Raw genomic sequence first — 13,767 nt, 5'->3', positions numbered from 1 at the left:
TTACCCTCCTCTGAGCAGGCGCTCCCGCATGGTAGAAAAATCCATTGGGTTCTTGATGATGCGTCGGTACCCGCTCACCAAACGTGGGTTCACAGGCTCCAGGAAAGGCCAGGCTGCATCATGGGACTCCATCTCCATCAGGATAATCCTATCAGTTCAGGGACAGTGATGGTTCTATATCCAGAAGTGGACATACACTGACCCCTTCCAGCCCTCTCCTCTGGCCCAGAAATCCCTCAACTCACTCGCAAAATGTGAGATCACTGTGATGGTTCCGCATTGAGAGTCTCCGCCGCTTAGAGGGAGACAGTCCTTCTTCTGAGTACCGAGGCATTGCTGGGCTTTCTCGGCCCCTCGACAATACCCGGCGTCGGCGGCTATCACCTTCTGGGAAGTTAAGTGAATAACTACTTTTCCGCTTCTGGCCTCGCTTTGGGAAACCAGGCTTCTGAGTGAATTCTTCCTCTACTTGCTGAGGACAGGAAAAGGTGAGATGATCAATGGATAGGGGTACACTCCACTTGTCCTCCAGTTCATTAAGATCCCTACCTAAGTGTGACTGAAGCTTCAAAATACATAAGCCAGGATACAAACTTACTCACATAACCCAGTAAGCAGGGGTAAAAGTTATAATTACTCCTATTTTATAGAGTAAGAGTCAATAGAATTTAATAAGGATTAGAACCCAGGTCTCCTAACACCCTGTCAGGGAGCTCATTTCAAGGAAAGCCTCAGGGCAAATAAGGATTGGTAGTAAATGGGATAAATAAGAAAAATCTCAGCCAGGCATGGTGGTGCACACCTGTAATCTCTGGCTCAGGAGGCTGTAGGCAGGAAGATTGCAAGTTCAAAGCCAGCCTCAGCAAATTAGCAAGGCCCTAAGCAACTCAGTGAGACCCTGTCTCTAAATAAAATATAAAACAGGGTTTGGGATGTGGCTCAGTGGTTGAGTGCCCCTGAGTTCAATCCCTGCCCTCCCGCCCCCAAAAGAAAATCTCCAATTTATGATGGATGGGAGTGGGAATCAGAGCAGAAGCCTCACCTGGGCCAGACAGACAGCACAGAACCAGTCTCCTTCTGGGACAGCCTCCATCTTGGGCCGATGGCAGTAAATGTGGCAGCCACGGTCACACCCATCACAAAGCAGAAGAAACTCATCGTTGTCACCCTTCCGACAGACTAGACAGGTCTGGACCAAGGTAGTGAGGAGAGAGAGTGAGCCCTCAAGCCTCTGCATACCAGTAACCCCACCCACTCTGGGCAGCTGTATCCTCAGCCTTTCCAGACTTTTCTAGTCTCTTACCACTTTGTTGACAGACTTCTCCCAAGCAATGGACCTTTCCAGCTGGCCCACACACAAGCACACCTGTGCTGCACTCCGGCATCGCTCAAGTGTCTGGCGCCAGACACGAACTCGAGGAGTGATTTCATAAGATCTGAAGGGAGAAAGTGATGCTCTCTGAAGGAAAAGTAGGATCCACTAAAGACGGGGGTACTTATATCCCTTTTATCCTCCAAACCAAGAAAAGTGGAGTGGGAATTACTCACATCTCTGTAGTGGTGCCTTCAGGAGCACCATTGGGTGTGCTGAGCAAGGCCTTCTCTAGTACCACTTCATGAGCTGGCCAGAGAGGCTCCCGCAGGTACCGCCGCTCCACATTCTGTTCCAGGGCAGCCAGTCGCATAACAGCCAGGTCCAGAGGGTTGGTACTCTTACGTTGAGGTGCCAGTCCTTCCCTGCCCCGACCTCTCCAGGTAATATCTTCCTGGGAATCAGGGAGATGCTCACAGTAGGCCAAGTCTTCCCGAGTAGAGTCTGGGCTAGGACATGTCCAACCCTTCAGTAGGAAAGAGGAATAAAACTCATTATGAAGGAAGAAATTTAGGGATAGAAAGCAAAAACAAAAAATATGACCCACTTAAGCTCACGGTAGGTCATTTGTGAAGTGGGACCAGAGGGTTCTTCCTCACAGGGCACAAGGGATTGATGTCCTCCCTTAAACAACTCCCAAGCCAATACCAATCCCAGTATACCCGAATCTGCAGATCGGACAGGATAACCCGCTGTTCCAGTTCCTCTACCCACTGAAGCACAGCTAGGTCTGTTTCATATGTCTTCTCTTTGGAGGACCAACTCATAATCCCTTCTTGAAAGGCAGGTAGCTGAGTAGGCTCAAAGATGGGATCTAAGGAGGGAGAGGCAGAGGCAGAGGCCCAGGCCCATCAAGCTGTTAACCACAGCAGCAGCTCAACATTTACCATTTACACTGAGTTCGGGTCAAGGTGCCTACTCACCAGTTGAGGGCCGTAAGCAAACTTCCTGCAAGAAGTCCCTGTGCTTGTTAAGGTGTTTGTGAAGTGCCTTTTCCCGGATGCCTCGGGGGTGCAGGGCCTTGAGCATGGCATCCAATGTCTCAGGATCTTGGATCCACCACCAGCCTGAGCACATCTCTGTGAGCAGAGGAGATTTACTGACAAGGATAGGACGTGAGGGAGCCCACTATGAATCACACTGGTCACCACTCTTACCCCAATTCCACCTAATATCACTCACCAGGAGGGACAGGCTGGGCTGTCAACTGGGTTAGGTAACGCTGTTCTATCTGTTTGAAAAATTTGCTGGGAGGTCTCCCTCTCCGTTTTGGCTGTCCCAGCCCCATGGAACTCTGTGGCGTTTCTCCAGGGTCTCCTGTTCGTCTCTTAGGGGCCACCCCAGGCAAGGGGGTGGAAGAGAATTGCACTGGTGAAGAAGGATTGGTAGTACTGGGTCTATTCATCTGTGAATAAGTTGAGACATAAGGCGATGAGAATATTCTCACATTTAAGGTTCCCTCAATTTCAGACAACAGCCCCTCAGCCAGGCAATGAAGCCTACAGCAAGATGAAGCCAAGTATATACTAATTCTGGCTACTTACTGGCTTGGAAGAGGCAGGCAACTGAGGGGAAGGAGCAGGCTGGTCCTCAGAAACTGCAGGGGGTGGTGTAGGGGCAGCATTACAGGGCATCTGGGCTGAGAAGTTAAACCATGGTGCTTGAGGGTCAGGGCCGGATTCTGCTTCATCAGGCTCTGGCTCCTCCAGGGGTTGAGGTGGGGCTGGGTCTAGTTTTCCTGGGCTGCTGTCAGGTGTAAGGACTGAGCTGCTCAACAGGGAACAGTGGCTCTGAGTCTGGCTCAGCCAAGACAGGAAGGCTGACTGACTGAGGTCATGCTGGCTCTGACCCAAAGACAAATGGGAGCCTTCCGGCTCCAGGAACCCATTATGGGACTGAGGATGAGACTGAAGCTGGGCTTGGGCAGGAGACTGAAGCTGAGGATGGGGCTGAGCCTCTGGATGAAGCTGGGCCTGGGGCTGTTCTAAATCCTGTCCCTTGACAGGGGATTTAAGTTGCCTAGGTTGCATTGACCCAGGCTTAGTTTTTCGAGGTCGGCCTCGGGCTCGGGCAGGAGAACTGGCGGAGCTGTTAGAACCAGCTAACTCCCTCTTCACAAAGAAGAGAGCAGGGTGGGGTGCTGGATGGGCTGCCACCTTTAAGGAGTCAGTTTCCTGCTTCATCATATCTTCAGGAACTGTAAAGAGAAGTAAAGACCATAAGACATAACACTGATAACATAATGGGAAAGAAGCAGGCTTCTATATCCTATCAGCATAGGATACATACTTTTTTCCCAAATTGGACTAGTCCTAGTGTTCCTTTTTTGAGATTTCACTGGCAGAAGCTTACATGCCAATGAACATAGTATCTGGGGAAGACTGTATGATCTAAGTGATCATTAGCAGCATAATCATAAACTTAAATTTATTAAGAACCAACTATATGTTGAGCATTTTTTTTTGTGTGTGCTGGGGACTGAGCTATCCCTAGACCTATTAAGCACCTTTCTAATTAGAAGCATTAACTCATTTAAATCCTTTCATTGCTTTGTGAAAAAACACATACTATTAATATCTCCAGTTTACAGATGAAGGAACTGAAGCACACAGCTGATAAGTGGCCAAGCAGGTAGGCAGGTAGTCTTACTCCAGGGCCTGTGCTCTTAACCACTATGCTATACTGACTCTCATAAAATGAAAGCAGTTCCAGACCACAAGGTAGAAAAAAAGGAACAATTTAACTTTTGTTAGGATTCAGAACTCAGGCTTCCACAGACACTCCTACCTAAGTTCCCCTCTGTTCCTTCCACAAAGATACCAGCCAAATATGGCAACACCCAATAGCGGCGTCTGTAACGATCTTGACCCAAGGAGACTGCTCGAAGCATCTGGGATGAGTGAAGTAGCTTTTTGCGAAAGAAGAGCTGACGCTGGGTAGACAGCAGAAAATGAAGATGAATAAAAAACACATTTCCAGAGCAAGAGTGGCGAATTCATTAGTATATGGGAGAATGGCAATGGCTCTCTGTTTTCCTATAGAATTTTGACACCATCTGGGCCCAGCTCAGAAGATGACCAATTCTTGCCAAGCCCATGCCTCCAACTCTTGGGAGGTTAGAAGCACAGTACCTTACTGAGTTTTTCTATCTGACGCTCTAACTCTGGGATGCTAGATGCTATAGCATCAACCTGGAAGGAAATAAGTGGATATTGAGAAAAAGGAAATTAATCAGTATCAAGAAAGAAAACATCTACTTTCTATCCTCTACTTTCCTTGTTCTCTCTCTTTTTTAAAATCATTTTCTTATCCAGTACCTCTCCATCTCTTCGACCTCTGCGGCCATGAATAGCTGCTATAGTCTCCTCCTCTTCCTCTTCTTCCATGCCACTGGTTTCCTCCATGATTCGAGAACTGCGCCGCCGTCCCAGGCCTTCCTCTGGCCCTTCCATTTCTACTTCAGGTCGCCCAGTTCGTTTGGCCAGAGCAGTTTTCAGTCTTGAAACAGATGGAGAGAATGTGTGAAATTGTGACGAAGAACAATGCCACAAAAGGAACACCCAGAATCTAAATCGTCCTGAGACCTGGTTAAGATCCCAAGTCCAGGGAAGGGGCTAATGTCACCAAATTCTAGGCAAAAGTCCTGGCTATCCATCACCCTTTCCCACTCTCTCTGAGCTCTACCATGTCTTATCCCTACCTCCGAAGTCGGCCTTCAACAATCCATTTGTTTTTCCTGTAGCTGGACATACTCTCCAGAGTCTTGTCAATCTCACTGCAGGGAAATAGGGAATGTAATTTTGAGGTAGAAATGGCAGCACAGGAAAAGAGAAGGCAGACTTAAGGATAAAGGGGCTGCAAGGAGTTTCAGCCTAGAACCTAGAATGGATGAATGGCAAAGGAAGGCTTAAACTTTCCTAGTCAAAACATCTTCAGAGCTTGGCAGGGGATAGACATCACCCCAGAAACTTCTACATGACTAAACTCCTCCCTCATCCCATTCTGATACAAGGCATAGGATAACCACCCCCACCGCCAGCCCCTCACTTGATGATGAGGGTGGAGCCATTGAGCTCATGCACGAGGAAGGCCAGGACAGCAGCCTTCTGTTGGGGTGGCTGGGCCTGAAAAGGCTGGGTGCGCAGGCTGTCACAGAGGGCTGGCTCTACTCCATATGCCATGAGGAAGCAACGCAGAATCTCAGACACATTGTCTCTTGTCAGTGGGATCTCAGACACCTTCTCCCCCAAGATCTTTAGGGACTGTTTGGAGGAGAACATAATGGGAATGAGGAAAACAAGGGTAACAACTCAAACTGGGTGTACCTAGAATTTGGGGTTAAGATTAAACAAGAAAGCTGGGCGTGGTGGTGCACATCTATAATCCCAGCAGTTTGGGAGAATGAGGCATGAGGATCACAGTTCAAAGCTAGCCTCAGTAATTCAGCAGGACCTGAGGCAATTTAGCAAGACCCTGTCTCAAAAAAAATTTAAAAACTAAAGGGCTGGGGATGTTGCTCAGTGGTTAAGTGCCCCAGGTTCAGTTCCTAGCAACAAAAATACATAATAAATGAGTTGAACAAGAGGAAAAGAATGTAAGTTGAGAGACCACAAAAGAAAAGTATAAAATTCAAAAACAAAACAACATACGAAAGAAAGGGAATAAAATAAAGAAAATGAACAAAGTAAAGCCAGAAGCAACAGGAAAGGAAAAAAAAAAAAAAAACAAAAAAAGGGAAAACAGAAAGAGAGGAAGAAGCTATATCCTCTTCACTTCCCATCACTTTAGGGAGGGGCTTATAAGCATTCTGAAAGAGAAAGCAAAACTGACACAAAGCCTATCTCAAGCCTTCCCAGCATGCTTAGGAAAGAAGCTCACCTGACAGTAGGAAGGCAAGCCAGGATCATAAAGTGCAGCCTTTAGGAGCCGCACCAGCAGGTCTTGCACCTTGTCCAAGCTGTCACCTTGACACAGGAGTCCCTCTTGCAGGACTCCAAGGCTAGGCACATCTTTGGTAGGGTCAAAGCCCAGCACCTTGCCGAAGCTGTGCAGGAACTCCACGATGGTCAAGCAGTCTGAGAAGGCCCTACTAGGCAGTGTCAAGCCAGGAATGCGTGTGAAGTCAGGCAGGGGCTGGAGGGGTAAAAGTGGTAGGGAGTCCTGTTAGACTAATCAGAAGGCAAAAATATGGAAGTCCATGAGGTCCTTTCTTTTATAGAAATGTCCTCACAACTGGCCCCTCCATGACCCAGGAACTATTACTATCCCCACACTACCTGGTGGTCAGCCAGACACATATCCTCTGTGGGCTTCTTCATTTCCTCCAAGATCTTCTGCTGCCTCTGCCGTTCCTCTAGACGCCTTTGTGTGGCCAGGGTCTTATCTGCTTTACAGGCTGGCTTGGCTTTAGCGACCTCCTCCTTTATTTTTACCTTCTCTTTTTTTTCCCTCTTCATTTTTTCCTTCATTTTTTCTTGCTTTGTCTTTATCTTTTCCTTCTCAGCCTACCCACCCAAGGGAGAGAAGAACCAAGAGTGCCGTAAAAATACCAGTCACCACCCTTCTGTGATGCCATTCTGGTGGCTTCAAAATTAGACTTGGTGATTGTGTACATGCACTTACCTTGAATTTCTTCTTAGCATCCTTCTGCTTTAAGCTCTTGGTATCTTGTTTCCGTTTGTTTCTGGCCTGTAAACCATAAGGGAAGTCATTTCTCCTCAAACTCTGAAAGCAGCTCTGCTTGGGCTAGGATTCAAAAACAGATAAGGGTGCTGGGGAGGAGAGATGAGAGATGGGATGATGAGGGTTTGGCAATGGATCAACCCTGGAGATGCCCACATATTCTTGAATAACGCCGAATTCCCTAAATCAAGCCAGGGAAACTCAGGGTAACAAATGTGTGTTGCTACATAGGGGGTGATAGATGTGGAAAGGGAAAAAAAAGATGAAGGGGGTAATAAGAAAAGTTAGCAACTAATGCCCCTCACCTGCCCTTGTACAAGAGTCTGACATTCTCCCCGTTGTACCTTCTGCCTCATCTTCTTTTTGCTTTTATTCATCTTTGCTTTATCCTCCTCATTCAGTGTTTCTATAAAGGTAAAGAGAAAAATGAAATGAGCGAGGTGAAGAGACAGGTCCCTAGTATCCAGTGCAGCAAATAATTGTTTGTCACAAACAATTCTACTGAAGAATATATATTTTAGGTATACATAATAATAAATATGGGGAGAGACACCTGCCATGGTGATGGCACAAAGAACTCAAATGGCATCCCCTGTGTAGAAAGAGCAGCCCCTGGCTCCAATTAGACTGTTGTGGCAACAGTCCAGTTAAGGGAGAAGAGGCCACCATAGCAGCATAGCCTTGCAACCTATCTCTCTCAGGCTACCCGACAAGGGCAGAGACATACAGACTGATTTTAGTGCAGAGAGAGCTGGAGAGAGAAAGAAAACAAAATGCCAAACTGCCAGGAAAAGATCATGGCAATTGGCAGCATTGATTAACCAAGAGTATACCAGAAAAAAAGGGCAGATAAGGGACTCTTCAATAGTCAGATCAGCACTGACACAGATATTGCTTATGTCCAGCAACAATGTGTTGTTCTGTTAAAAAAACAAAACTGAATTTATTCCTTTTTAGAAGACGGAATACTTAAGTATAATTCTGCAAACAGTGTATTTCATAATAGATATTTCTGACATAATAGTACCTATCCTTTTTTTTCTTATGTAGAAACAATCATTCATCTACATGGCAACCTTCTGTATTACAGGTGGATAACTACTTAAGGTGTCCATTTGTTTTTGTTTTTTTGCAGTGCTGGAGATTGAACCTGGGGTCTTATGCATGCCAGGCAAGTGCTCATCTACTGAGCCACATCCCTAGCCCAAGACTTCTATTTAAATATGAGACTTGTTCTAGGTCATACAGTTAGAAGATGGCAGAATTCTGAATAGGAATTAGAAAACTATTTTTTCCACCTTCTTCACACTATGCCAGGGTAAATGCAATATTTACTGAAAAAATTAGATATTTCCCTACTTGTGTATCTCACTAAAATAGTGTCAATTATATTTAGAAATTCAGATGTAAATTCTGAACCTCCATGACAGCGGAAACGAGCAAGGTAAGAGGTGTATAACCAACATAAGAAAGGAGCTGAAAGATGGGTAAAAAACAAAGTCCTCTCCTCTAGCTTATAGAGCTACATCTGGCTAGAGCCCAAAGCTTCAGTGATTAGAATTCAAGGAAGAAGTGGCTGGAATAGATGTACCCCAAGTGCTGGGACCCTGACACTGTCTTCTAAGGAGAAGCTGAGTCAGATTTATTCTGTCCAAAAGTCAGTCATGCACCTGGGGAAACTCGGATATTAGCAATTCAACAACATTTGTATACCTCAGAGAGGGAAAAGACACCAAGGTAAGAGATACCACCATACCTTGGGCCTCCGGTTTCTTTAGGAAGCGGTTGTCTGTCTTATTCAATAGCTCTGGAATTTTGACCTTGGGAGGCCGACCTCGGCCCCGTTTCACCTTGGGGACTTCCTTAGTTTTGGCTTTCTCATTGTTTCGAGGTCGACCCCTTTTGCCAGTAATTGCCTGAATCCTGGATGGAATCTCCTCTGCTGAGAGTTGTACCCACTGCAATCCCTAAGGTAGCAAGGAAGACTATGTCACAATGGGAGAGAAAGGCCCCCAGAACCTCCAAACGCCATAAGAGGAAGCTGTAGATTGTCTACTCTTTCTCAAGGACAAAACCAAATTTAACCCTTGGGCCAGCACCTCTGGTGTGTCTCTCTCTTCAAAGAAATCTCCAACAGGCATCCGGGGACTGAAGCTGAAGTGCTCCCGGCGGACACTGTGTACCACGTTGCGGCTCAGGTACTAAGAGGAGGAAGTAAAGCAACAGTAATGAGATTATAGCCCTACCCATGTCTTTGGCCAGCAAAGGCACAAGCAGAATAGGCCCCAAAGCAGACAGTGCTCTTCTTTTGTCACCGGGCCCAAAGAAATGAGCTTCTACTTTAGAAACACTTGCAAAAGCTACATTACCTTGATTACTTCTGGAAATTGTTTCATTCTCTTCCCACAGGGGCCATAATACCAGGTTTCCCCCTGCCATCGATGGCTGCCTTTCTTGATGCGCACCTCTCTCCTCCACCTGCCAGAGAAGCACATGGGCCCTGCCACCAGGTCACACCCCTACCCACTCCCATGCCACCCAGGAGTCAAGCCCACTGAGCAGATGGCCCACCCGCATCTGTCTCATTAGTACTGCATGCAGATGCAAAAGCAGCATGAGACACAAGCTTAACTAAAAGACAGGCTTGAGTTCCAGGAAATACCTTAGAGCATTCAGGAGGAAAGCAATACACTAAATTGTTCAAGCCCAAAAAGACCTCTATCCCTCATTTTTACAAAGTCAGTGATATGAGCACCCAGAAAACCCTCCCTGAAGCAATTCAGGGCAATTACTAAGTTTCCAGTAAAAGAGGACGAAGACCTAAGGAAATAAAGGCAGACTACAGAGGGTGGGGAGGCAAGCAAAAGAGTAAACTTGCAGCGGACTCCATGAAATGACTCAGTAGGCCAGGCTTTAGTTAGAACTCTCTGTTCTAAGCAAGAGTATTGTTAAGACCAAACCTTATCTTTCTCTCAAACTTTTAAGCAGTACTCATACTTAGTGACCACAAGTAGCCTTACAGGGGTTGGGGTGGGGGGGAGATCCAGCAAGACAGTTATTTCCACAAGGCCCTTGGTGTCAGCAGCCTTGCTCATTTAGAGATAACAATATGATAAGAGAAAAAGGTCCAATAATCCACTCCTGTCTAACTCATTCCTCCCCCACTTCAGATGGAGAGAGGAACTCCCCTCTTCCAAGAGTCATGCATTCAACTTGTCAAGGTCAATGCACATAGCTATCTAGAGCATTTACCCATGCTGGAGGGGAAGACGAACTTCTTCTGGGGTGGCAATACGTCTCCTGAGAATATCACCTTTGGAAGAAGATAGGAGATACCTGAGTTAAAGAGTTTAGGCAAAATACTGAAAACAGGCTAGTAGGGAAAGGCTGAATACATCATAGGACATAAAACTTTTCTAGAAAAAGCCAGAGGTACAACAGAATCTGGACGCTCACCACTTCCAGAAGTAGTGACTCCCCCAGTAATCTCTTCCAGGTCAGCAGAAGCCTCAGGGAAGCTGCTGACATCCTTATTTGCTGGGGAAGCTGTTGGGAAGGCAGCTGCTGGGGACGTTACAGGGGAAGCTTTGGGAGAGGTCACTGAAGTTGTCAAAGAGACTTCTGAAGAGACTGCTGGGAGGGCTACTGAAGAAGTTGAAGAGACTGTTGGGAAGACTACTGGGGAGACAAGTGGAGAGGCTGGAGAAACTGCTGGGGAGACTTCTGGAGAGATATCTGGGGAGGCTGCTGGAGAAACTGCCAGGGAGATTGCTGGGGAAGCTGTTGGCAAGGCTGCTGGTGAGGCTCCTGGATGCAGCTGAATAGTGGATGACTGGTCAGGGGCTGGCTGGGAAAGGGGTGGAGGGAAGTCTGAAGCCTGAGTCTCCATTTCTTCCTGTTCAGCATCACTGCCATTATTCAGGTCAAAGCTGTTATCTAGAAACCAAAGGAAAAATGGCACCAAAGCCAAAGAGGGTTACTTCAAGGGCCCTTCCCTAGGGTTGGGAAAAGAAAGTAGCTTTGGTTTTCCTCCCCAACCATTCATGAGGATTAAAGGCAAAACTGCTGCCCCTGCTGTCACTGTATGAAAAGATAACTTTTACATCTGGAGCTAGGAAGGCCTATCTAGTCTTCTTTCCCTGCAAACTCCAAGTCAAAAGTTCCTCTGAACAGAAGACACAGGTCAGAGTGTCCTGTGTCCTTTTTTAGTCCCACCACACACTATCCCATAACCTCCTCAATTCCCTACAAATTTGTTCTTACAGAATTCCTATTCCTAAGGTTCTAATTATAGAACCTATTCCCTCACTTTTTTGCAGGCCAAGAACTTTTTTTTTTCCTATCTCTCCTCACTTACCTTGCAGGACAGATTCCCCTAAAACAGGTGGAGAGTTGGGGCTGGCAAAGATTGAAGTTGATGTTTGACTATCATCTGCCAGAAGACTGAAGGCAGTAGCATTGTTGAGGGAAGGGCAATCAAGGGCAGAGATCACAGGGCTATCCTCAAGAGGTAGCTTGTCTTCTGCACCCATCAGCTCTGTGTCATCTATACCATAAAGTCCTCCACTCACTGGCTCTATTTATAGGGTAAAAAAAAAAAAAAAAAAAAATCAGAAAGCAGGATACTGAGGAAAAATCTGCAATCAAGATTTCACTGAGGGGCTGGGGATGTGGCTCAAGCGGTAGCGCGCTCGCCTAGCGTGCGTGCGGCCCGGGTTCGATCCTCAGCACTACATACAAACGAAGATGTTGTGTCCGCCGGGAACTAAGAAAAAGATTTCACTGAGGAATACTGGCCTGAAAATATCCAATTCTAGTTTACAGTGTGAAGATTTTTTAAAAATATTTTTTTGGATATAGTTGACACAATACTTTCTATCTATCTATCTGTCTATCTATCTGTCTATCTATCTATCTGGCTGAGGATCAAGCCCAGGGCCTCACATGTGGTAGGCGAGCACTCTACTGCTGAGCCACAACCCGATCCCCAAGATTTTTTTTTTAATATTTATTTTTTAGTTGTAGTTGGACACAATATCTTTATTTTATTTATTTATTTTTATGTGGTACTAAGGATTGAACCCAGGGCTTCACACACACTAGGCAAGCGCTATACCGTTGAGCCCCGACCCCAGCTCCAGTGTGAAGATTTTAACGTTAAGTCAGGGGATATTTATGGCACTCTGAAAGAGTAGTCATGAAACTATAGAGAACACAGTTTGGAGGTAAAAAATTAAGGAAGAGGTATTGATCATGTATCCACTCATAAATCCTTGCAAAATTTTAGCATTTATCATAAATTATACTACAATGTGGGTAAAAAGTTATTGTTCATTGGCAAATGTTTTCTTTCTTTCTTTTTTTTTTTTTTTTTTGTGGTGCTGTGGATTGAAGCCAGGGCCTTTGCATGCGAGATAAGCACTCTACCAACTGAGCTATATATCCCCAGCCCAGCAAATGTTTTCTTTATAGTTACAACCAATAGCCCAAATAGCCCAAGTGTGTGGTAGTTAAGTTCCTATTAAACAAATTATTAGCGCCCAGGGCTCTTGGCCAAATGGAACACTGGGAAAGAACATGGGAAATGAACCAAATCAGTTCAGAGTGCAGTTGGCTGAGCTAGGTCAGTGTAACTGTGGTTTGCCAAAGGATTATCCAGGGGCACCAACACACCAGATTCTCCAACACTTTCTCTGGTTTTCTATCTCTTCTAGGTAGTAGAAGCTGGCTATCCTCTGCTTAGGTGAATGTCAAGCCTACCTGGTGCCAGAGAGTCAAAGGGCTCAAGAGAATCTTCACTGAGGATTGGAGTGTCTTCCAGTTGATCAGGAAGATGTGAAGGATCATCTAAACAGCTCACTGTGGGGTCAGGAACCAGGACTGAGACCTCTTGGTGTAATGACTCCACAGAAGAAACAGAGCCATTATAGCCACACATCTTTAGTTCTAGGGAATATCAGGAAAGAGCAAAAGTCAAAATCAATGCCTTCTACTGGTTCATTTAGCTACAGCAGGTAATTAGTTTTTGATAAAAGGATAGTCAATTCATTCAACATTTATTGCTACTAGGGTGCCAGTTCTATGTTGGGAACCTATCTTATCAAGACACTCTTAAATAAGCAGAGATATGCTGGTAAAAATCAATCCTATGGCGAGCAAAGAGAGGGGAAAGGAGATTGGGGTCTGAGATAAAAACCCCACCATGTTCTTCGATGTTTTCCCTGATGAGTGGGAACACAGAAATATTCTATGATTGTATAAGGTGGTCACCCTTGTACTGAGAATAAAAAGCAAGCTAAGCTTTTAGCTATTTTGAGGGAAACAATGAAAGAGGTTGTCACATGTACCAATGCCAACAACAAAAAGGAAACTGGGTAAACAAGCAATGGTATGTTCTGCCTCCTTACTTCCCTCCTTCACATGCCAATCACTACCAGTTCTCAGCTCACTTTAGCAGCCAGCCTCAACTTGCCATAGTTGAAACAGCTTCAATGCCCACTGCTAATGCCCTAACCCTTTAGTATTTTTCGGAAGAAGCCCTTCTTGATGCAGTGTCTGTTGGGGCTGTTTCAGGCTCGCCCACCTGCCCTCTCCAGGCCAGCAGCTCTGCATGAGCTTGAAATAATTTGCACTCCCACTCGCGAGCTGGTGCTGCAGCCACAAAAACACCAGCCACTTGGCTCTGCTAATCACCAACATGCAAATCAGCCTCC

General features: G+C 45.9%; 1 protein-coding gene across 6 annotated transcripts in view; it reads right to left on the bottom strand.

Annotated features, from left to right (window-relative positions):
- Positions 1 to 13,767, bottom strand: part of Baz2a (bromodomain adjacent to zinc finger domain 2A) — a 37,593-nt gene that overhangs the window by 6,470 nt on the left and 17,356 nt on the right. For 4 of the 6 annotated variants that reach the window (XM_026398446.2, XM_026398445.2, XM_026398449.2 and 1 more), the window contains 25 exons: positions 12,815 to 13,000; positions 11,412 to 11,630; positions 10,511 to 10,990; positions 10,307 to 10,367; positions 9,424 to 9,532; positions 9,154 to 9,255; positions 8,811 to 9,021; positions 7,360 to 7,460; positions 6,995 to 7,060; positions 6,649 to 6,876; positions 6,251 to 6,505; positions 5,420 to 5,634; positions 5,073 to 5,147; positions 4,690 to 4,870; positions 4,504 to 4,563; positions 4,160 to 4,304; positions 2,917 to 3,569; positions 2,555 to 2,777; positions 2,296 to 2,451; positions 2,035 to 2,186; positions 1,549 to 1,838; positions 1,304 to 1,436; positions 1,043 to 1,189; positions 246 to 472; positions 5 to 148 (listed from right to left, as the gene is read on the bottom strand). In XM_026398446.2, coding sequence (XP_026254231.2) covers positions 5 to 148; positions 246 to 472; positions 1,043 to 1,189; positions 1,304 to 1,436; positions 1,549 to 1,838; positions 2,035 to 2,186; positions 2,296 to 2,451; positions 2,555 to 2,777; positions 2,917 to 3,569; positions 4,160 to 4,304; positions 4,504 to 4,563; positions 4,690 to 4,870; positions 5,073 to 5,147; positions 5,420 to 5,634; positions 6,251 to 6,505; positions 6,649 to 6,876; positions 6,995 to 7,060; positions 7,360 to 7,460; positions 8,811 to 9,021; positions 9,154 to 9,255; positions 9,424 to 9,532; positions 10,307 to 10,367; positions 10,511 to 10,990; positions 11,412 to 11,630; positions 12,815 to 13,000 — 4,819 coding nt within the window. Of the gene's footprint in view, positions 1 to 4; positions 149 to 245; positions 473 to 1,042; positions 1,190 to 1,303; positions 1,437 to 1,548; positions 1,839 to 2,034; positions 2,187 to 2,295; positions 2,452 to 2,554; positions 2,778 to 2,916; positions 3,570 to 4,159; positions 4,305 to 4,503; positions 4,564 to 4,689; positions 4,871 to 5,072; positions 5,148 to 5,419; positions 5,635 to 6,250; positions 6,506 to 6,648; positions 6,877 to 6,994; positions 7,061 to 7,359; positions 7,461 to 8,810; positions 9,022 to 9,153; positions 9,256 to 9,423; positions 9,533 to 10,306; positions 10,368 to 10,510; positions 10,991 to 11,411; positions 11,631 to 12,814; positions 13,001 to 13,637; positions 13,747 to 13,767 lie in introns of those variants that run through there. The other 2 variants (XM_026398452.2, XM_026398448.2) reach the window with 2 other exon arrangements.

This window comes from Urocitellus parryii, chromosome 5 (assembly GCF_045843805.1).
Source record: "Urocitellus parryii isolate mUroPar1 chromosome 5, mUroPar1.hap1, whole genome shotgun sequence".
Classification (NCBI taxonomy): Eukaryota; Metazoa; Chordata; class Mammalia; order Rodentia; family Sciuridae; genus Urocitellus; species Urocitellus parryii.
The sequence above is the reverse complement of the archived record's forward strand: the minus strand, read 5'-3'. Positions and strand labels throughout refer to the sequence as shown.